Source organism: Dermacentor silvarum, chromosome 9, assembly GCF_013339745.2.
Source record: "Dermacentor silvarum isolate Dsil-2018 chromosome 9, BIME_Dsil_1.4, whole genome shotgun sequence".
NCBI classification, from domain to species: Eukaryota; Metazoa; Arthropoda; class Arachnida; order Ixodida; family Ixodidae; genus Dermacentor; species Dermacentor silvarum.
This window is the reverse complement of record NC_051162.1, coordinates 55,811,074-55,833,875: the sequence shown is the minus strand read 5'-3', so window position 1 is coordinate 55,833,875 and position 22,802 is coordinate 55,811,074. Positions and strand designations below refer to the sequence as shown.

The 22,802-nt window shown below is 47.5% G+C and overlaps 1 protein-coding gene across 1 annotated transcript in view; it reads right to left on the bottom strand.

The window, feature by feature from the left end:
- LOC119465257 (uncharacterized) overlaps nucleotides 1-22,802 on the bottom strand; it is a 149,797-nt gene that overhangs the window by 60,723 nt on the left and 66,272 nt on the right. Inside the window, exon 3 of the mRNA XM_037726054.2 lies at nucleotides 9,850-9,974. Coding sequence (XP_037581982.1) covers nucleotides 9,850-9,974 — 125 coding nt within the window. The remainder of the gene's footprint in view (nucleotides 1-9,849; nucleotides 9,975-22,802) is intronic.

The following is a 22,802-nucleotide window of genomic DNA, read 5'->3' as shown; positions in this document are numbered from 1 at the left end:
CAAGGTCCTCCGGCCCAATGCAAGGCCCAGGCCAGTGCAGTTCGCAAGTTCCACGGGCGGTACACCGAGAGCGCAGTAGGACGGGCTTCAATGCATAAAACGACGTTTTGTTAACGAAAGTAACTGGAACGCCAATGCATTTCTCCGCAAAGTTGGGGAATTCATATCTCGAAACTGGTGTCATACTGAGAATTCGTTCCCAAGTGGATCCGCCTCGCCAACTCCACGGCTAGAGTTTGTAAATTGCAATGAAGGCCATATGGTAATTGGTTAAAAACTTAATTAGGAAATTTTTGTTAATTAGTCGATTATGCATTTCAATTTTTTGCGCAAGTAATAAGAGTGTTTTAGTTGAGCGTCCTTACGGTCCGCTCCGCTCCGATTTGCCCCGCTAAGCCACAACGGAGCGGCGGGCGATTTTCACGTTTTAGTTGTCTTTTCGTAATTGCAGCGCCCTCTGGCCAATTTCAGCGCAGTGAAACAAAATAAAAAACCGTTTTGCCACTTTTACAAAGTAAGACGGATATATAAAACTTATATGAAGTATATAGACGGCCGCTTGTAATGCGTTACCGGTACATTTTATCGAGTGGAAAATTAAGCGTCGAGTTGATGAACGCCACGTGATAGCCAGCGAGGTTGCATTCCGAATCCAATCGAATCCTTTCTGACGCCAATGCGCTGGCGACGTTTTTGTTAGCTGTGCTGTTCACTTTATTTCTTCAAATAACCAGTTGGAGGTGTACTACACAAGTTATTCGCGCTCACACGACTAGTGCCTCGATGTAAGGTGCTTCGATGCACGCGCGAGAGAGGGCGCGTGCATCGACCCCCTCGCTAGCGAAAGACGACAGCAACGCTCCGCGCTCCGCTGAGGCAGCTTGTAAGCGGACCGTGTTTCTCGCTCCGCTAGCCCGCTTGCGGCTAACCGGAGGGCGCATGAGCATTCGTGCTTCCGCTCCGCTCAGCAGCTAAGCGGAGCGTAAAAACGCTAAACTAGGGCTTGTCCGGTAATCGGGTAAACGCAGGCGGACCGGCCGTTGGGGGGATGGCGTAAACGTGAGCGGCCTGTATGGTGCTCGCACCTGGTGGCGCAGAGATCAAACTGAGAAAAACAGCTAATATTGCAGTAACCAAGTGTATTCTACTTCTCCACTGGTGTAAATTTTCGGCAGTGGCTTAATCGTGTTGTTGCCGAAAATTTACACCTGCAACAAAGTAGAATACACTTGCTCACCGCTAAATTAGCTGTTTTTATCTGAGCTCTGCGCCACCAGGTGGCAGCACCATACAGGTCGCTCACGTTTACGCCTCCGCCCCAACGCCTGGTCCGACTGCGTTTACTCGATTACCGGACAAGCTAAACCTCTGTAATGTCCACCTCTTCGAGGAGACCAGCTCATGAACTACGATTGTGCTATCTGCCACAGGGAACGTTTAAAAATTTGAAAGTGTTCGCTGAAACACCCCGTATAATTATCTGCATGTGCGAAGGGTACTGCGAATGCACCGATGCGATAACGCAGCGGCCCGTTGTGCACGCGAGCAGAACTGCACATTACCACTATATCATATGAATAACTCAATAGAGAACCATTCGGTACGCTGTGTGCCACTGCATTATTTCGTCTTTGTATCTGCCCCGCTGATCATGATCAAGCATGCTCTTTGAAACTGCCGAGGTGGTGGTAGCACATGTCGCCAAGAACCTTAGAGCACTTTTATGCCACTGAGCTATATTATACAAGTTCGCTTCATTGCATGTATTGCGTTCCGTTGAGTCCAACATCTTCCAGCCGTCTTATATACCCGTTGCCTCGCAGACACAACCCCCCCCCCCCCCCCCCCGTATTCTCCTCACGGCAACGCGAGGCTGGCTTTCCTGCACTGCTGTCATCTAGTGAGCAAGCTAGCAACGTGTTGAAGGGCAAAAAATTAAACGATAATAATAATAAAACGGTAAACTACATTTGGAGCACGGCTCCGAATATATCGCGAGGCGGGCATCACCAGGCTGGTCATCTCCTCCGACGTACCGTGTCATATTTGTGCAAACAGGGCAGAATGACCAGCATGTCCAAACCGCCGCGCGCGATCGCCCCAGTGACCCGACCAGCGGCGGTGTACCGTCGTCGGCCGCGCAGACTGCAGCTACACGTGTCTACACCACTGCATTGCGGCGTAGCTAGCTTCTTGGAGCGAGGCATAGCGCGTCGTGTGGCTAAAGATAGCAACGGGGCCTCAAATCTAAGCCGAACTACAGTATAACGACAACGCCTGGTCCACTTTAACGAACCCTTTAAGCGCTCTTGTATAGAACTGTAGTGGCTTAGCGTATACATGTGCGCACTGGCGAAACGCGTGAACTCGATATACAGTAAAGGGAAAGCGAGGGTGGTTTCGCTTAATGTGAAACGCAGCCGTCTTGAACAACCCAGAGGGTGAGCAGAACTGCTAACGAGGAGCGCTGGCCATGGTTATGTACGGATTACTGTCAGAGATCGCCACTGAATTGTGTTAGTGACGTAGATTATAAAAGCCGACGCGCAGTGTAAGCTACCTCGCATATTAAAGAATCGTGGGCGACGATTACATAATAACGAAAACAAGAAAGTTAACTGATAAGGGGAAGCAGTAACTTCCCGGTATTAAAAACGTTCGCTAGTTTGAGTACTCTGCTTCATAGCGGGTTGCGGGAGCGCGACGACACGAAGACAAAAAAAAAAAAAGTACGTTGCCGTTTGCGCATTTGTACTGTGTATGTGGTATTTCTGACACTTAGCATAAGTCAGTTTATAAGGTGAACCCGCCGCGGTTGCTCAGTGGCTATGGTGTTGGGCTGCTGAGCACGAGGTCGCGGGATCGAATCCCGGCCACGGCGGCCGCATTTCGATGGGGGCGAGATGCGAAAACACCCGTGTACTTAGATTTAGGTGCACGTTAAAGAACCCCAGGTGGTCCAAATTTCCGGAGTCCCCCACTACGGCGTGCCAAATAATCAGAACTGGTTTTGGCACGTAAAACCCCATAATTTAATTTTTTTCAGTTTATAAGGTGTCATTTTATAATGTGCATTTTTTGTCTTTTGCTATATCTAATATGTGATTTTTGTGATATTCTGTGACAACACGCGATGCATGTCACCCATCTGAAAAGGCGTAACCGGCACAATATGCCGGTGCCACTACCTCCCTATTTATTCATATCAATATTAAAAAAAGAAGAAGTACGTAATGAATGGAAAGAACCTATGTGCCGCTTTGTCCTCCGTGTTGTCGCGCTACCGCAAAACCAGCTATGAATCCACTGAACTTCTTTCCTGTCTTTTGCAGAACTCTGCTTCCTTGCGTACCATCGCGCAGAGGGCGCCACTAAGTGTCGACAAGGTATTTAAGTGCATAGTCGCAGGTCGACACCCAATACAAAGCCACTGTTCTGTGTAAAATTACATGGAAGCGCTCCATTTTATACTGGCACTACCAGTGTGTCCCTCTTCTCAAAAGCTGCCGCGAAAAGAGTAGAAAGAAAGAAAGAAAAAGACGAGCGAAATGCTTCTGAAGAAAATTTACATGTGCCTCATAAACTATCCCGCGGTTTTTAATGTTTTCATTAGTCGCGTGTAAAGTACAGCAGGCGTTTCTTTTCATACAAAACACCTTTTGTAAAACAAAGTGGCATGCCTAGGCCGCTGCCGTTTTTCAAGATAGACTACGTGGCTAAGCGAACAAAAGCAGCAAGAAATCTTGCGACGATAATTTTGCTAATTACCTAAAGTGTACTAATTTACAATTTAATTATTCATTTTGGGGCACATTTTTCGCGAAACTGAAGCCGTCGAGTAATGAAGTCGTGTGTGCTTAACGGATAGCCTAACTCTATAGGATCACTATGCGACCTTAAGGTATGCAACGAAACACATTGGCGTTCCGGTTAACAGTTTCTCAAAATCTTGCCTGTAACAATTCGCGACGATCATACTTGGAACGCGAAGCATTATTTTAGGACACTTTGAGATCGCATGTCTCAAAAGTGGTGCTAGTGTTAGAATTTATGCTAAGCAGGCATGGCTTCACTACTCCTCGGCTTCAATTTTGCAATAACATGTACCCTAACATTAATAATGAAAAAGAAAACGGTTGGGGACTAGGCATGACAGTTCGATTTAAATGAAAGTGTTCCGCATAAAAAGACGCACCTGTCATGTGAAAACCATGTCCGCGCGTGCCTGCTCGAAACAAAATTTGCTCGCCAACTCTCGGATGTGCAAGCCGGGAAGAATCGTCCCACAACTGAACGCCGAGCCAAAACCGAGATCAACAGGCGACGTTTGTTTAGATAAATGGCTACGCTCCATCTCTGCCTCGTCAGGTATCATATAACGAGTGGCTGTGAGAACACGATGACTTCGACCACACCAAGCTCGTCGCCGAAAATTCCTAATCGCCAAACTTCTTCCCAGGTTCATAAACTTTGCATATTCTCTCTCTTATGGTTAGAAACGCAAGGTACCGCATACACCGGCAGGCGTTCATAAGTGCCGATGGGAATACATGCTAAATAATTGTAGAACAACTGCACAAAAAAAAGAAAAAGTCCACTACAGCAAAAACAAAGTAACGCTACCCGCTGAACACTTCTGAAACAGCTTTGTCTTCCTTACATATCCTTAACCGCAAACGCCCGTTGAATACGCGTGTGGCCATTCAACTTCCATTTCGCCAGATAGGTGTGCACTATACTATCAGTCACAATATTATTCTAAGCGGAATATTCCGCCTATCACTCCACTAACCTCCGCTTTTACAACTCCCCTTCCACGAAAAAAAAAAAAAAAAAGCAAAGGCGCATGCGTAATATAGACTCGCGAAGCGAGCCAGCTAGAAACTCCGGAGGAGAGCTGTTACGCCGTACGCGGCACTCCACATCCCCAGTGATGGACGATTCGAGGACGGAGCGAGGCACGCCGCCGCCTCGCGCGCTCTCTATCACATAGCCGCATCTCTTCTCCTAGCTGAGCACGGAGAGGAGAGACGCCGACGTAGCCCTCTACAAAACTCTGAGAGTGGAGAGCGCTGGAGATTGGGGGGGGGGGGGGGGGGAGTAACACGAAAGAACCCCAGTTTGTCGTAGTGTCAAGGACCTCTCGGCGCAACGCCAGGACTGGCACACACTCCTGTTCAGATGAGCCGCGATTCCCAACGTAGTGCGCGCACTCGGAACCCGGGTTTGAACGGACTTATAGCAGGCTGCGCGTTTGTTCGTCGCAATACAAATGCGTTAGATTGTACTCGGTTCGCGGGTGTGGTGAGAGATGCTGTCGTTTTGATTGCATGACGATGTACGTAGGGGGCTTCGAGTTCCTTGCTCTTGTTAGTTAGAACCATATGAAGAAATAAACTTGGTGCCCTTCCACTCAGTGAATAAAGAATACCCGCCAAGCTGCTGTATGTTGTTCGAAAATGACGAAATTATATGTATGACTATATATATGCAATTAAAGCATAAAGATAAAGCTACCCTAATCCACCTTAATCCTATTTAATACACCTTAGTCTACCTTAATCTACCTTAATCCACCCTAGTCCTCCTCAATCCTCTTTAATCGGCCTTATTCCACGTTAATGCACCCTAACCAACCCTAATCCTCCTTAACACACCTTAGTCTACCTCAATCGACCTTAATCCACCCTATTCCTCCTCAATCCACCTTAACGCAGCCCTAATCTACCTTAATCAACCCTAATCCTCCTTAATACACCTCAATTGGTGAATTAGTGGGTAGACAGTGACGTAATGGTAAGCCATCACTGGTTTTGACACTTATCTTAAGGAACCTACATACATAGGCTACTGCGGATTCAATTTTGTCGACGCGACTTTTCTACACACCCTGTCGACGCACGCACTTTTGGTCAGAACATAGCCATATACAGCTTCCACTGTAAAAACGACCGACAATTAGGTCAGAGTACGGATAGAGGAAATGGATTCGTATGTATAAGTTAACTTCAGGCATAATAAGGAAAATGAGGAAATTAAACGGGACGGAAAGACAACTTCTCGTCACAGGTGGGAGCCGCAACGACAGCTTCAACGTTTACGGTGCGGTGCTTTACCGATTACGTTACCCCCGTTCGTTTTCTAGAGGATGTGCGTACAAGGTTAGCCCCTAGGAGTGTTAGCCAGCGTCTCCTCACGGCCATGGCGGCGAAAAATGGAGCCGCCGTGTTCAGCTCCTCCTTACGGCCCGTCATCTTTCTCGCCAACTTTTATTTCCTCTTCTCGTTTATTTTGTACCATTTCAATTATACACACCATTTAATTGCCCCCACAGTTTATTGGCTTCAGGACTTTTTAAAAAGAACGGGTATGGACATGTAGGCTTTGAGTAGACCAAATTTGCTTGCTACATGCTTTACATCCTCCACCTCTCGTCATCGCCACCATCATGCGCCTCTTTCTTTCCTTCTTGCCCTTCCCCCAGCGCAGAGTAGCTGGCTAGAGGAATGTACTATCGACCAAAAAAAGTTTACGGACAACGGGATCTCAGCAGCCTTTAAAGTAACCAGTAAAACCGTACATCACAATGTTCTTCGCATATACCAGTACAGGCTGGAAATCCGAATACCGGGCTGTGTTTTGAGGCTGCGGAGATATTCAGCATTTTGTCAGATCCCTTGGTCCGTAAACTGTTTTGGTCGATAGCACCTCAGGCCGACCTCTTTGCATTTCGCACTATTAAACTTTTCTCTCTACATATAGTCTCTTTACTTAATGTGGTTGTAATTAACAAAACATGGAGACCCTGGGATCCCTACATTCTCATTGTTTTTTTTTTTCCTTGTTGCCACTGGTGTGCCCTATCTGTCTTGGATTTACGCTGTGGCCGCAAGTTGCACCATCGCCAATACCGCGTCATTCTTACCCTCCGCCACGCCTTTTTTTTTACAAATGTAACACGACCGCCCACAGCCGTTACGGTCCGTATACATTGATTTTCTAAAGAGAACCGTTCATTTGCGTCACACGCACAAATATCGCAGCGCCACGCGTTTTTTTTTTTTTTTTTAGCAATGAAAGACGATCGCCCGCAGCCGCTACTGTCCGTATAAATTGGTTCTCGAAATCTGCTTAACTTGCGTAACACGCGCAAATATCGCACCGTTTGAATCTTTCCACAGCGCGTCAGACAAGCGACAGCTACGTACCAGGCGTTGCTGTCGTGAGACCACTATATTTAGTCTACGGTCGTGCGGTACTGTCATTGCCGCTTGGTTGAGTGCGAGAGAGAGAGAGAGAGACATGATACACAACAGGCAGGGAGGTTAACGGGAAAATAGATATGCAGTTTGCTACCCTGCGCTGGGGAACGGGTAAGCGGGAGACAGACAGGTAAAGAAAAAAATCACGCGCACTGTGGGAATCGATGTAAGCGAAGCTTTCAGTGTTCTTCGCTTTGAGTGACAATGAGCGGTGTTGTTGACGGCGAACGTTTGAATTTCTTCGGCGGTTAATGCAAGACGAGACTCGCGAGTTGATGTTAAGCGTTACCTTACGTGCACCACTCCTGTTTGTCTGCGTAGTAGACGCATCACACAAAGAGACGCGTTTGCTTGAGGCGCTGTTTTCGCTCGTACGTGCAAAAACCACTATCGGATTATAAAGCACGCTGTTTCGGCGGACTCCCCGAGTAATTTCGACCCACTGGGGTTCTTTGACGCGCACCTAAACCCAAGTAAACGAACGTTTGTTGCATTTCGCCCCCGTCGAAATGCCGCTGCCGCGGTCGGGATCGAACCAGCGACCTCGAGCAACGCCAAGCATGTAGCAAAGCTAGCGCGGCGCGCACAGAAGTGTTGATATGAGGTGCGGCAGCTTCCGCAGCGTCGTCGCCTTGACGCTACGGTGCAGCTCTGCGTCTGCAGGCCCTGCGTCAGTTGTCTGCTTGACAAATTTACACGGTGTTTTATTTTTCTCAAATAGCAGAAACATATCGTAGCCTACCTTGAAATTAAATTTCTTCCATTTGTCCGCCACCACCGTCGTTGCCTGTAGTAGTAGCGTTTTCTTGCCTTCTCCCGTCGCCTTCTCACGTCGCCTTTAGCCCTCTCCCCCCCCCCCCCCCTCCCTCATGTATGGACTGCATCGGTTCTACCCATTCTCTGCCTCCTCTCCCTACCTCATTTCTACCATTGTATCTAACAGCCTCTATTGCACCTTAGTACAAAGCGCTATAGTTTTTGCAATGCTTTCACAGATGGTCGCGGATAATTACAGCAGTCAAGAGGGTGTTGCGGCGACGCGATGGAAAGGTCCAAACAGGTGTCTCACGTCCCCTTTCCTCTCTGCCACGCTCCTGCCACGTAGATGCACACTCTTAACCAGCTCCCCACGCGGCGTGGAAAACAGCGACAGCAGGAGCAGTGGAAAAATCGGAGGAAGGGAGAAAGCTTATAACAACCCAGAGAGAAAGAGAGAGAGGATGTGGCTGCACGATTGGTCACCATCCGAAGGTAAATCATCTCTACCGCACATATGCAGGACTTGAAACTTCCGCACCTGTCCCAAGTCGGTTATGTGTAGTCAGTTCAAATAAATAAATAAGTAAATAAATAAATAAATAAATAAATAAATAAATAAATAAATAAATAAATAAATGCATAAATAAATAAATAAATAAATAAATAAATGCATAAATAAATGAAAATAATAAAAATAAATAAATAATACAAATATTTCAATCGCTATAAACTCGTTTCCCAGTCATTCCCTGCACTTTCTCCTCTCTCGGTAGAAACATACCGCGCTCGTGTCGTGTAATCATGTCCTTTATTTTTGCGCTGTTCCTAAGTATTCTCGCTAGTACTTCCACTAGTGCTTTTTTCCCCGGTTCTGCGCATGGACGTGCGTTCTAGGTTATCTGGTTATCATTTCACAATTTTGCTTTTGTTTTCTTTTTGTTCTTGCAACAAGGAAAGAAATACCGCGGTACATTTGTTTTTCTCTGTGTCTGATGTATCTGCTGTTGCTTTATGCCCGAATGTATCACCTTTCACGTTTCCTCTCTCAATCGGCTCAGGTTTGCTTTCAAGCTGCATGGCTGGCACCCAAAGTTCCCACCACATGGTATATATACGCGGCAGCAAGCGCTTGTTGGCCACAGATTTCAGCCGACTGCTCTAGAGTGGAGCACTTTCTCCTCGGATTATACAGCCAAAACCCAAGCTTATAGCTAATGTCACGCAGTGCTACTGAGTTTACCAATCGCAGTACAAAATTTTCTACGGCATAAAAGTCTCAAACAGACAAAAAAAAAAAAATGTCCAGTAGGCAGCTATGTTTTCTGACAGCGCCACACCTCGATAGACTCCCGCATATGTCGCGGTGCGATTAAAATTAACTTATGGGGTTTTACGTGTCAAAACCAAGATCTGATCATGAGGCACGGCGTAGTAGGGGACTCCGGAATAATTTGGACCACCTGGGATTCGTTAACGTGCATCTAAATCAGAGTACACGGGTGTTTTCGAATTTCGCCCCCATCGAAATGCGACCGCCGTGGCCGTGATTTGATCCCGCGATCTCGTGCAACACGATCTCGGCCACTAAGCAATCACGGCGCGGGTTGTCGCAGTGTGCAGCGGAAGATCGAACCATATCAAATTATGGCGTTTAACGTCTCGAAGTAATTATGAAGCACGCCGTAGTAAAATATGGCGGGGGAAGGGGATATTATTTTCGATCATCTGGGATTTCATAAACGCGGACGTAAATCTAAGCACACAAGCGCGTTTTCATTCCGCCTCTATCTGGCAGTAGGACGCGGTCGAATACGAATCATGTACTGACCTTGGAGGAGCCGCTCAGTTGGCAACAATGTTCCGCCTTGGCCTGGATCAGCTTGGCTAGCCGACAGACGACTACGCCATTGTCCAGTTTGTCCAGGAAGTTCTCTGCCGTGATGTCTTCAACGTCTGCGAGAGAGATGAACACAAAGTATGCCGGGTCAGTCGATCCAGGAACAGGCCAGCGTAACAACGAAAGCTGTAACGAAACCTGGTCACGTCAACCTGTACGTCGCCAACCTGCAAGACATGGGACCAATAAACGGGGAATCGCGACAGGACTAATTCTTGCTAGGCCATTTGGTTCAGATAGAACTGGGACAAAATAACGTGCACTGACGAACCCCCAGTGTGGAGGGACTTGCCGCGGTTGTGTCAATTCCAGCTACTTTACGTTTTCACACTTTTCGGCCACTCACACGCTGACATCCTACACTGACCCGAAAAAACACAAGAGCGAGCCCGTGATACGCAGTACAAGATTATAAAACAGAAAAATTACGTGCCAGTTGCAGGCTGACGTGATTTTCCAGTGATTTCCAGCAACTGTAAACTCATACTGCCATGCGCATTGGAAGGATGTGGCCGAATGCATCGCAAAACACGTTTGACCGCTGTTGCGTGATTGCTGCGTTTCTCGTGTCTTCATCGCGTGGGAAATTATGTTCGTCAAAAGGGAAGGTGTTTAAATCCCGGGTTAACTGAGCATATGTACAACCTAAAAAAAAAAGAAAGTACAAACAAGGCAATTTCGGCAACCACATAGAGAGCAACGAAAATGCAGGTAGGTTAACCCGAACAGTAGGTTCTCCGGTTGGCTACTCTGTACTGGCGAAAAAAACAAAAGAAAGTTGGCCCATCACAGTGCACGCTACGTGTGAATTCTGTTGTATAAAAAGCGATTTGTTACTAATGACACAGAATACTGGGAGGAAATACATAAACTGCGCAAAATACAACACAGGAACGTAGTAAGGGACGCGGACAAGCGCTTACCACAAGCGCTTGTCCGCGTCCCTTACTACGTTCCTGTGTTGTATTTTGCGCAGTTTATGTATTTCCTCCCAGCATGAACCCAACTCGCCCAGCAACAAGTTTTATTGGAGACAGAATATACGACATGGGAAATTATCCGCTGTTTCGATAGACAGCTATAGGCTCGGTAATTAATGTGTAAGCACCCGCCTTCTATCCTTCTCGACAAGAAAAAAAAAAAATGTATTCCTGCGAATGAAGTCAACACTCCTTGTTGTTGCTCTTCTCGACAATAAACTCGTGCTCTCCGAGAAACTTTAGCCCGTATTGAGAAACAGAACACTGTATCGGGAGTTTCTCATGTTGCTGCTTCTACAATTTCCTCATTCACACTTTACATCTAAATATAATTAAATACCCGCATGACACGTGAACATACCAATTCATCAAGAAGTGGGGTTTTCACCATGCAAAGACCTCGAACAAGGTGAATCGAGAGCCCCGATTTTTATTAAGTCACTGTCATACTCGGCGGGCTATACTGGGATTGTGCTGGTCAACGCTTCGCGCGTCTCTTCGCGTCACGTCGCACGTACAACACCAACAACACAACCAGCAGGCCTGGTCCACTTACGGAGGACATCGCGCAGCCAACGGGCGGCTCGACGCTTGTCCGCCTCGAAGTGTTCCACGTCGTCCTCGGCGTACGACTCGTCCACCGTGCACCACCAACGCATGGCGACCGCGATCAGCCCGACGACACCCGCTCGCTATCGAAACTCAAGCAACGGACACAGTTCCTCGATCGGGATAACGGAACACACCCCCGGCACGGGTTACGGCTAGAGTTGACGACGCTGCTGCCGATGGAACCGCGACAAGCCAAGAACAGCGCTGGCGGGACTGCAAGAAAAGTGTTTCCGCAGTTGACGGTAAAATGGTCTTAGGTTAGGTTAGGTTAGGTTAGGTTACGTTATGTTAGGTTAGTACCGCACGCTAGAGCCGAGTCTGTGCTGCTTGGAACCCGACATACGAATCGATCCAAAACTAGGTGAGGTGATGAAGTTAGGAAATTTGCAGGCGCAAGTTGGAATCAGCAAGCGCAAGACAGGGGCAATTGGCGATCGCAGGGAGAGGCCTTCGTCCCCCAGTGGACATAAATATAGGCTGATGGTGATGATGATGATAGAAAATCGATCAGAAGTCAGCGAACGGCCAGCGGAAAGCACCGAGCAAAGAAAACTGAATAAAAAAATAATGGACAAGTAAAGATTCACCAGTGAACGCGGGCAAGCGAGGGAGTGTTAGTGAACGCTGGTTGTTGAAAGCAGTTAGGTGAACGAATGCGACCAAACACGAAAGACGAACGACACCAGTCCGGCTGTATCGGAATGCAATGGGCGCCAATGTTACAGGAAGATTCGAAGTGGACGCCGTAGGAAACGGAATGTCACAGGCAGGAATGCGAAAAGTGCATTTTCTTCTCCGTTTCTGCGGTTTGTCGGCCGTTACGCAAAAACGCCAAAGCGCGTTCTGCACGCTAAATATACCTGTATGCGCGGTACGGAACATGTTGCACGAATAAGTACGAAATGAGCAAGCGTTCACCAGATAACAAAGACTAGTATACCATTGATCAATATGGGACGAGCAGTAAAAATTGGCACACAGGACTCAGCGAAAACAAAAACTATATATATATATATCAAGAAGTGAATTAAGTGAGCGCAAGCGAACGAGAGCAGATGACTCCGCAAAAGTGAGTGGAGGTCAATAATTGAACCAAGATCAGTGAACCCCCGTTGCTACCAATTAAACGGCGGTGAATTAGAAAACAAATCAACGCATCATCGGGACGTTACTGCATTTGTACTGCAAGATGTATGCGACACGATTCATGCGTCCGCAAGAAATGAACGTAACGTTGAAGGAGAACATTCCGAGTCGAGCGTGCGACGAATAACGACGTAAGTGATCGGGGATCCCCCAATTAAAAGGTTCCGCAACACAGCCCACGGATTACCAAAACAATAATAGCAAAACAAGAGCGCGAGCACAGCTTCCACCGCTTCCCTAGAGAACTGCTACTGGAACCGTTCCCTGTCAGCATAAATCATAACAGCGAATCGCAGTAAGACATCGCGCGTAATCAAGACCTCCGGGAGAACGGAGGCCTTTGTGCGTCCGCATTGAATGGGTCCCGTTGAAGTATACGACGACGGAGCGCAGTTGTCACTTCGCATGGGAAAGACCGACTAGTGGGCATACGGGTTGAAGGGAGATGCCGACGGCAGAGCCATCTCGGGTTGATCTGAGAGCAAGGCGATCACCTCTGATGCACTGAAGATGGAAGACGGCGCTATTCTTATACGACTGCACGCATATTCAGAAGAATGCGGAAGGCCCCGTGAGAAAGATATGGGAACACGTGCTTCTCAGGGTTCTCTCTTTATGGGGTCAGCAAAAAGAAGGAAAATAATATTAAATTAAAATAAAAAGACAGAAGAGAAACGAAAACGCACAGAGAGATGGACAGTTTAGTTTAACAGTGTGGTATCGTTGTCACGGACATAAGCAACTAAATAAAAGCTGTTCCGAAGTTCGCGTGAGCTCAACGGCCTTCGAATAGAGCATTTAGGTAAAGAGGTGAGCTGAAGGAGCAACCGTGCTTTCAAATAGATCGTTGTGCCTGTGTGCTGGAGCTTATCGGGAAGAGAAGAATGCGGCACATGCTTCTGCTACACGGGCGGAAACGGAAACTACGTCGTGGAAGAAGGGCAAGAGGAACGGCGCATTTAACTCTCGCTTGTCTTCCGATAAAATAATTGTTCCATCCAGGCGGCTCATATATAAGCCGCACAGCGCTGGGGAAGCCTACAAAATTTACGTGAGGTTAATCGAAGGCGAAACAACCAAGCTGCTTCGCACGGAACACATCTCAGCAAGTGACAGGCCGGGCAATTTTCCAGAGCCCGCAAGGCAATAACACAGACCAATGACATCAGCCAATACGAGAGCATTCATTCTCACGTGCCAACGGCGAGACAGGGAGCACGAAGGCAGATGGGCGGGCGCAAGGACAGTTCCAGTGGTGTTGGAGGAGCAAGAAATCGCGCCCATTTGCCTAATTTGTATAAATGGTGCCAAGAAATCAGTGTGTGGAAGGTAGACAGACAAGTAGCTGACAAGAGGTAGCGTAGCCACGCAGAGGCGAGAGCTTCGCGGTGTGGAGGTAACGGGGCAAGAAGTCGATAAATAGGGGAATGTATTTTATGACGCCCCTGCCCCACTAAACGTTCTCCGAATAAAGTAAGAGAGCAGACTGTGAAATATATAAGGACCATTCCCATAAGGCTTCGGATACGTGTTCACAAAAAAAAAAAAAGTTTAACACAGCGACCCCGTCCATTGATTGGCTGCTGCTATGTTAAACTCCCGCACAAGCGCACGGTTTGAGCGAGACCGGGCAATAGCCCAAACCGCGCGGCTATATAAAACAGCGCTACAATCAACCGTTTCTCGCATCTGGGGTAAACGCCTCGTATAACGCGACCGCACTCCCTCAAACACAAACTCGCACCCATCCCTGCACGGACTCCCCTTCTCCTCGCGAAATAACCTCTGCACTCCCAGCAGCATCGCACGTCACTGCATGCGGATCTATTCTCGGAAAAGACCTATACGCGAGAGCCAAGAGCAAGGACCGTTAGGGCGGGGAAAGAAAAAATATAGAGAAGGAAACTGCTGGTTCACAGCTGTTCCCGTCCTGTATAACGACGCGAGATATCCCTCTTCACGTGTCGTCTGGGGTGTCGGAACGAGCAGGAACGCGAGACCCATGCGGGCGAGGACAGAGACGAACTGTCCTAGGACCACGAGAAGGATGGCGCCATACACAGCGGTGCAGGCAGAGAACTTCGAGCGAACCACGACGGACAGCGCAGGGGGAACGGAACCGAGAAGAAGATCGCTCGAGAGTACTATACTTTTTTGGTAAGGACTCCCTCCCGTGTGTTGCCGACACTGATGAATGTTCGGCGTCCCGCGGCAAAAAAAAAAAAAAAAAAAAAAAAAAAATATTGACTCAGAATCTCCGAACGTTGAGACCCGAGGCCACACGAGGCAGACCTGCGTGCGCGCTCAGCATCGGCTCATTGAGTTTCCCGCTCCAATACATCAAATAGGGAGGGAGAGAGAGAGAACGGGAAGAGGGGGGAGGAGGCCTTGACGAACAAGCCTATGTAAGGAACGTTCAGCTCTACCACTGACAAACTGAAGATTCTGGCTTTATGTATCCTCGACTTTTCATAACAGCATGTAACAAAGAAACAAACAGACGAACGAACGAAACGAATGAAGCGAACGAACAAACGAACGAACGAACGATCGATCGATCGATCGAATGAATGAACTATTTAATCGATGAATAACGGGATAAATTGATTAGCGGGATGCTTGGGAAAACCGTAAAAATTGAGACCCACTAGCAGTCTGCCACTTGCGTGATTTCAAGCGCGACTTACCGAATCGATATACATCCTGTGTAAATTGGACTTGCTATATACCTCTCACAAACGTTTTCAGACTCTTTATTATACCGCTTCCCTACACACTCTTCTCAGCGCCTTCCACCCGTCTAGGCGCGGGATTTTAATTGTAACGCTGCCGCAAATCAGCGCACCTAGAATATACGACGGGATAGCACTTGCACAGAACGCCGACGCATATGCATCGAGTATCAGCGAACAACCGCGTAAAGAAGGAGTCAGGAAATAATGGCGAGCGGTGTTTATCGACCGAAACTGTATTCCGTCATTTTCCAGCAGCTTGTTTCAAGGCAAGGCAATTGCGGCATTGAAGACAGCAGCTCAATCTTAACCTATTTAGCTAACACTCGCGGGGCGCAGTAAGACATGTTAACCGCGTTAACGCAGGCAGGCTTGCTTCTATCAAATGCTCCTCTACAAACCCACACCGTTTAAACAAAGAAGCCAAGACACCGCCGATACAACTGCTAAGTCCTGCTTTGGAAGCGAACCCGGCCGATAATTTAGACAGCGTCACTGGGATGTGCTTTCCTTAACGAAAAAGAAAGAAAAAAAGAACAGAGAGAGAGGGAAGAAGATGAAAAAATAGTTTGCCCTTCTGTTGTTCACAGCTGTCTCTGTCTCTCACAAAGTTAAATATGGGGCACGCGTACAGCACGCCGGCGTCCGTGTGCTCAAGGATGCAGGACAGTACTACAACTGGTTGACATGAGCGAGCCAATGGGCGAGGAGAGAGAGAGAGTGACAGAAACGAAGACGAAAGGGCAGCTAGGGAGCTTGACGAACGACGTACCCGGCTGACTACCCTACACTTGGGGAGGGGAAAAAGGCAAGAATAGATAAACACGAGAGAGAAGGAAAATAGTAAAGAGTCAGTCATTCGCAGAGTCAGTCGCCGAGGAATGTCCGTTTCATAAGCGTGCGTACAGTCCAGTAGCCTTCAAATGTAGAAGGGCTTTTGTCGAAGTAACAACAATTCATACTTAACGCCAACAAGACGAATGAGCAAAATACTAGTCCGCAATAATCTTAAATGACTAGACTGACTTGAGTGACTGCCTGATTAATTGATTGATTGATTGATTGATTGAGTGAGTGAGTGACTGAGTGACTGATTGAGCTTCAAGTACAAAACGAACACATGGTATTAAATTGTGCTTTTAACACCTTGATACTGCAAACGCGATACAGTCAAACCCGGGTATATCGAATCTGAAGGGGATCCCCAAAAAGTTCGATATATATAGGTAACTCGATATATAAAATAAATAAAATAAACAACATTTCCAAGGGATTTTACTGCTGTTCGTTATAGACAATAATTCGTTATACGTGGATTCGATATATCCGGGTTCGACTGTAGGAGGAATGCCGTAGTCGATGGCTCCGGATTAACTGTTAGGGCCTGGGTTTCTTTAAGGTGCACCCAAATCGATGTACACGGGCGTTCTCGCATTTCGAAGCCATCTAAATGCGGCGGCCCAGACTGGGAATCGAACTTGCGACCTCGTTCTTAGCAGTGCAATGCCACTGACACTGAGCAAGCGCGGGGGTTCGGGACTCTCTAACGACCTCAGAATCAATCTGATCACTGCAGCAAAAAACTGGCCGCATATCTGCTTGCTTCGCTGCAAATGACGTCGAAAGACGATAGTCTTCTGCCGCCCCTGATACGTAACCTCTCTCTTGTCCCCCTCCCACCCCTCACGTTCTTCCCCTCCCCTCTCACTCCTGCCATGATGGATGCAATGGAGGCTTTGGAATTCAATTCAAACTTCCCGCGTTCACCTGCTCTCGCGCCATCTCTTGGGATCTTTTATTACTGTTGTCAAAGCCGGCTACAGAGCCGCGGCTTCAGTCGGCTTGTTTTTACCGCGTAGCGTCTGTTCGACACCATTTCTACCGCGTTGATTTCTCATTTACTAACGTAAAAACCAGCCCAATGTGTATTCTTAATTAAATGAACGCTGCGGATCACGGTTATGCACATATATTTCGCCTCAAATAGGCCTGAGGTTTCCTTTGCGCTGTATAATGTTTACGTGTATGACCCCATGCCACCAGTGCTAGTAGCTTGGTTGGTTAAAGACTCTCGTCTTTAAAAGTCGCCTCGGTGTGATTATAACAGCAGTACTCCATTCCACAGCAGCGAGCTATTGCTGGGAGTGCTCAGCCACACTGCGATTTCCGTGTCCCCGCCGGTGTTTTATTACAAGCAAGCGATGGTGATCGACACGCCATCGTGTTATTGTCAGCCAAGTTACTTTCTTAACAAAACGTCGTTCTATGCACTGAAGCACAAAATTAACTGAAGACCCAATGCACTTCTCCGCAAAGTTCGGGAATTAGTATCTCGAAGCGGGTGTCATCCTGAAAATTCGTTCCAAGTGGATCCGCCTTGCGAACCCCCCAGCTAGAATTTGTAAATTGCAATACGGGCCACAAGGTAATTAGTTAAAAACCTAATTAGTGAATTTTGTTAATTTGTCGATGATTGTGGAGATCTGTTTCTTTCTGCAAGTAATGTCTGCCCCTTCGAGTAGACTTCGAGTAGAGCTCATGAACTAGAATTGTGCTGTCTGCCACAGGCAACGTTTCAATATTTTTGAAGTGTTCGCTGAAACACACGGTATGTGAAATGAGCTTACAGCGACCCTGCAAAGCACAGGAAAACATTAAGGAAGCACACGTGCGAGCGGCCGCAGAGATGGAAAGAGGGGAGAGTGAAGATGGAGCGCACGGCTATAGCTACGCGGAAATAAAACCCCGCTTCTCCGACCTTTCATTTCCTCGACAGATATGCAGGCGATGTGCGCGCTTTCGAAATATACACTCGTATACATAAAACGCGACCCGCGAATCTTCGGCGCAGAACTAATCAATCCTCCACGCATTCGAGAAACGCCCGCCAAGTGTCCCCGCGATCGTTTCCTACAAATTTCGCCCCGCTCTTTTAAACACGAGAGAAACGAAAATCTCGGTCAATGCGCAGACATTTAATCCTCGGGAATCAGGGTGCGCGGAATGGAAGAACGCTTGAGCGAAGCCACTTTCATATATAGCAGAGACACGGCGAGTTCAGAATGCTCAGAACACTTTTGTTTTTCTATCGTTCGCAGCCAAGCTGAAGCCACGTCCGTATTAGACTCTATAAAAGAATACCAAAACGTAAATATTGAGATAAGTCTCGGTAGATTCCGCTCCTGGAATCTAGAATAGGCCGGTCTTACTATGAGCCAAGATTTAGAAAATAGAAAACACACAGAAGACAGAGGTAGGTGGCGACCCCACTGAGGAATCGAAGCATCAGCCCTCCGTGACGTCATAAATGTTGGGAAAGTTTGCTGACAAGTAGATTTAACTGTTTATTAGAGTAAGGAAAGGCTCAACGTATGAAAAAAAAATGGTCATGGTCCTAATATGCGCGAAACGTGTCCACATGAGCCAAATAAATTTATGTTCTTGACTTCATTGCTGACCTCAATGACGAGGCGGTTTAGGCGCGCAGTTCAATAAAGAAATAAGAAAACGGTGCACCTACGTCTGCAGCAACAATAATGAACCATTCTGCCACAAAATGGTGGTGGCGTATTGAAGGAACAACCTAAAATTTCAACAGTAAATTTCACAGGCCACTTACGCAGCTTCTTCGTGAAGCAGGAGAAGGATTAAATTATTTAAATTCAACGGTTTTACGTGCCAAACACACGAACTGATTATGAGGCACGCCATAGGAGGGGACTCTAGATTAATTTTGACCACCTCGGATTCTTTTAACGTGCACCGAAATCTAAGTAGACGAGCAATTTTGCGTTTCGCCTCCATCGAAGCGCAGACATGGTTCGAACGTGCGACCTCGAGTTTAGCAGCGCAATGCAACAGCCACCAAGTTACCGCAGAGGGTACCGAGAAGCACTGCACGCATCTAATTAACCGTATAGCAAACCGTGCGGTCAAAACAAGAAAATAGAAGCACGAAGCTGCGCTTTCTAGAGAGTTGCGTTAATCTTGTATGATTACAAATACTCGCAATTAACGACAATGCTCACGTCAGAAATGGAGCACTGAGAAGCAGTGTAAGCTTTTAACGCGAACTTCACATTGATCAAGGAAGGTCACTAAAGCTAAGCTGAATAATTTCAGCCAAATATAAGGCTGAAATATATAAGCTGATGATGATGATAAGGCAATATTGGAAGACACGAAAATTCACGCGCAGCTGTAACGCCAAGTCAAGGATGCCGCGGAAGTAGTTCTCGGCATGCATGATTCAAAATGTCAATAATCGCGGACACTGAGCAACTGGTAGTAGAAACATTGACGTTTAGGAGCCAAATGCGTGCTCCTGGCTTGCAGTAGAACGAGCGACGTAGACGCTTCGGCAGTATTATTAGGCAAGAGGCGAAGCAAACAAGCTCGACTATAAAAATGCACACATCAATTTCTTCCCGGCCGCTTCCGGGGAGGGTCATTGCCAGAACGAACAGCAATATCGGAGTTAGTGCTAACAACATATCAAACATCGCTGCGTAAACGGGCCGCAAGGCTTATAGGATTGCGATGTGTACAGGCGATGGTTGCCACGTTGCCGCGTTGCGTTTTTTCAATAAGGATAATTTAATGGGCACGCGCCGTGAAATAACGAATCTTTACACGGTTGCTCTAAAACGTCCCTCATGTCACAAACACTAGGCAAGTGGCAAATGAAGTACAACTCTGATAGTCACAACTGCATAGTTTTCACCGCTAAATACTCGTATAAGTCCCGGACGTTGCCAGGGTGCGAATGTTCGAATTTTGCGATAAAATGCCTAATCAACTATAGCCCACCCATCCATCCTATTGCCGAGATATATGCGCCGCCTGTGGTACCACTTACATGTCGGCCCAGTTGGACGATAGCCGGGCCTAGAAATAACAAACTTGCACTCGCTCGGAGCGAATATTGCGAGTAATATCCAATACCTTTTACAAAAGCACAAAAAAAATTCATCGCGAGGAAATTCGCAGTTTGGGTCGCACAACTGCACAACTTAAGACTTAAACATCCCTATCTTTGCCTACTTAGCATTCATAAATTTGGAAAACAGTGTCAATTTTGATTGTAGGAAATGCTGCAATTCAAATTGGATAGAGCACAATGCCTACTCTGCAAATAAGCTCTCAATAGATTTCTAAAGCAGGCTAGACATAGGTTCTATTCCGCACAGTGAATACACGTATGCGATTGGAAAGTAGACACACCAGTTCGTTTCAACAATGTTTCAACACGTTAATGCTAGCTCACATTCTAAGCTCGCTGCAAACAAAGAAGTTCTTCAATGCAACCGATACCGCACCCGGCTGTGCATTTTCGGTTTATTTATGTAAAGCGTGAACTGTGCTTAAAGAGCTCATTTCGTTGTAGAAAAGGTTTCGGAATAACAGCGTTCCTTATTTCGAGGTTCGATTGCATTTGATTTCGTATCGAGAGAACGTGCCGATGGGCGTTTGGATGAAGGCGGTGGCTACGTAACCAGTTTCGATAGGTACGTGAATCTGGGTACTCCATCGACAAAACGTGCATGGCGCCTATTCTTGAACGAAAAAGAACCGTGCAATTCGCATTCCAATGAGTAGCCGACGAAATCAGATCGCATTAGCCGACGTTCTGCAATGAGTCAGCCGAAGACTGTCAATATGAGTGCAGCAGGCTAACCGCAGAGATGAGCCATTAGCTAGGTCATAAACGAAGCACTAAAGCGGGGGGTTACTTTCTTGCATTAAGTACGCCAGCCAAAAAGGCACTCAGAAGTTGGTCATAAGTAAACTACGAAGTGTCTTGCAGCATGCAAAAAATACTACGCGTTTCAAGGTCACCCGAATGGCGTTCTCTCTCGGTGCCGAAATAACAGCGACGCCTAGACATTACAAACGTTTCGAAAGCAGGCCACCAATCAAAGAACATCGCCGTTGGACAGGCCGCCACACTAAAAACCAGCTGGAAAGAAAGAACACCTAGACCACCCTCGAAACATGCAAGCATGCAGGGAAAAAGCGACAATCAAAAGGCGGCCACCGACCACTCCGATCCAAATACCGCTGGCCGACACGACACGACAAGAGATCGAGCTCTTTCTGCGACCACCGGAGCCACGACGACAACACAAACTCACGGCTGTCGATATTCCAGGGCTGTCGGCTTATCCAACATAAGAGAACAATTGTCATAACACGCGCACAAGCACAGACCCACACACACACGTTAAAAGGCTCGGCGAAACACACACAGCGGCCTTACAAGAAGCGTCGCGTTACAAACGTCGCGTCCAATCGCACAATTACGGCGATGACGCAACGGGCGCGAAATCCAACACGGGGAAAAGTGACGACGAGCACCGACGATCGTGACGGCTCGTATACCGACAACGTCGACGCGCCAACAACGCGCTTCGGCGACTGAACCGAGAAGACAGCAACGCATCGCGCTCGCTTTGGGCAGAGCCCGCTGCAGAACGGTTAACACGCCCAGGCACACTCGAACGTGCAAACATATCAAGAGAAACCGGGCAAAAACAAGCAGAGACCAGCCAGCGAAATCAGTGCAAGCGAGGCGGCATCGGGGGAGGCGTCGTCTTCCTGGCTCGCTCTGCTCCGCCGCGACCAACGCAGAATGATAAAAGCGAACGACCCCGCCGAGGAAGCACCGCCAACGTGCAAAAAGGGTAGTAGGTGAACTCCCACCTCGGGCGAAGCAGAGAAGAGTTCGCGGCTGTCCTTGCGCAAAGTCCGCGTCGACTACAGCCCGCTGTGACTGACGCACGCATATACCAGTCGACGCTCGGGAAACGCGCAGCAAGGTTTGTGTTTGCAACGACAGCATAAAAGGGAAAGCCGGTGTAGGGGGGCGGGTAATTATCGCTTTGCGGCCGAGAAAGGCCTTCGTATAGTGTCGGAGATGTTCAACGCAGCGAGGCCCTTTCCAGGGGTAACGTCGGAGAATGTCAGGAGGATCACTTCTGCTAGCGTACGCTTAACAATATCTAGTCGTCACAGTTGAGTAGATATTCTTTTAAGCTTTATTTCCTTCTTGTCTTCGTGTTCATTCACTCCATTTTTTCCCATCATACTCTTCATGCGCGCTATCGACTGTTGCAAATGTTGAATTCTCACTATTGCATAACGCTTGCTATACTCCATTTGGTCTGCTAATTAAGCACTGAGCTTGTACACTGTCACTTTCTTTTGGGACCTAGATCCCGCCCCCCAAAGGTTTCCTTTTTTTTTTAACCCCGGGGCCTCCGTAAGCTTGTGATCATGCATACCCATAATAAATTGATTACTTTTACCGCTTCCGCCCACACACACACGCATATACGCCGATTTCCATTTAAGACAACGAAATGAATACGACGGCAACGGAAAGCGAGATAAGCACTACAGGGAAACTAAAAGA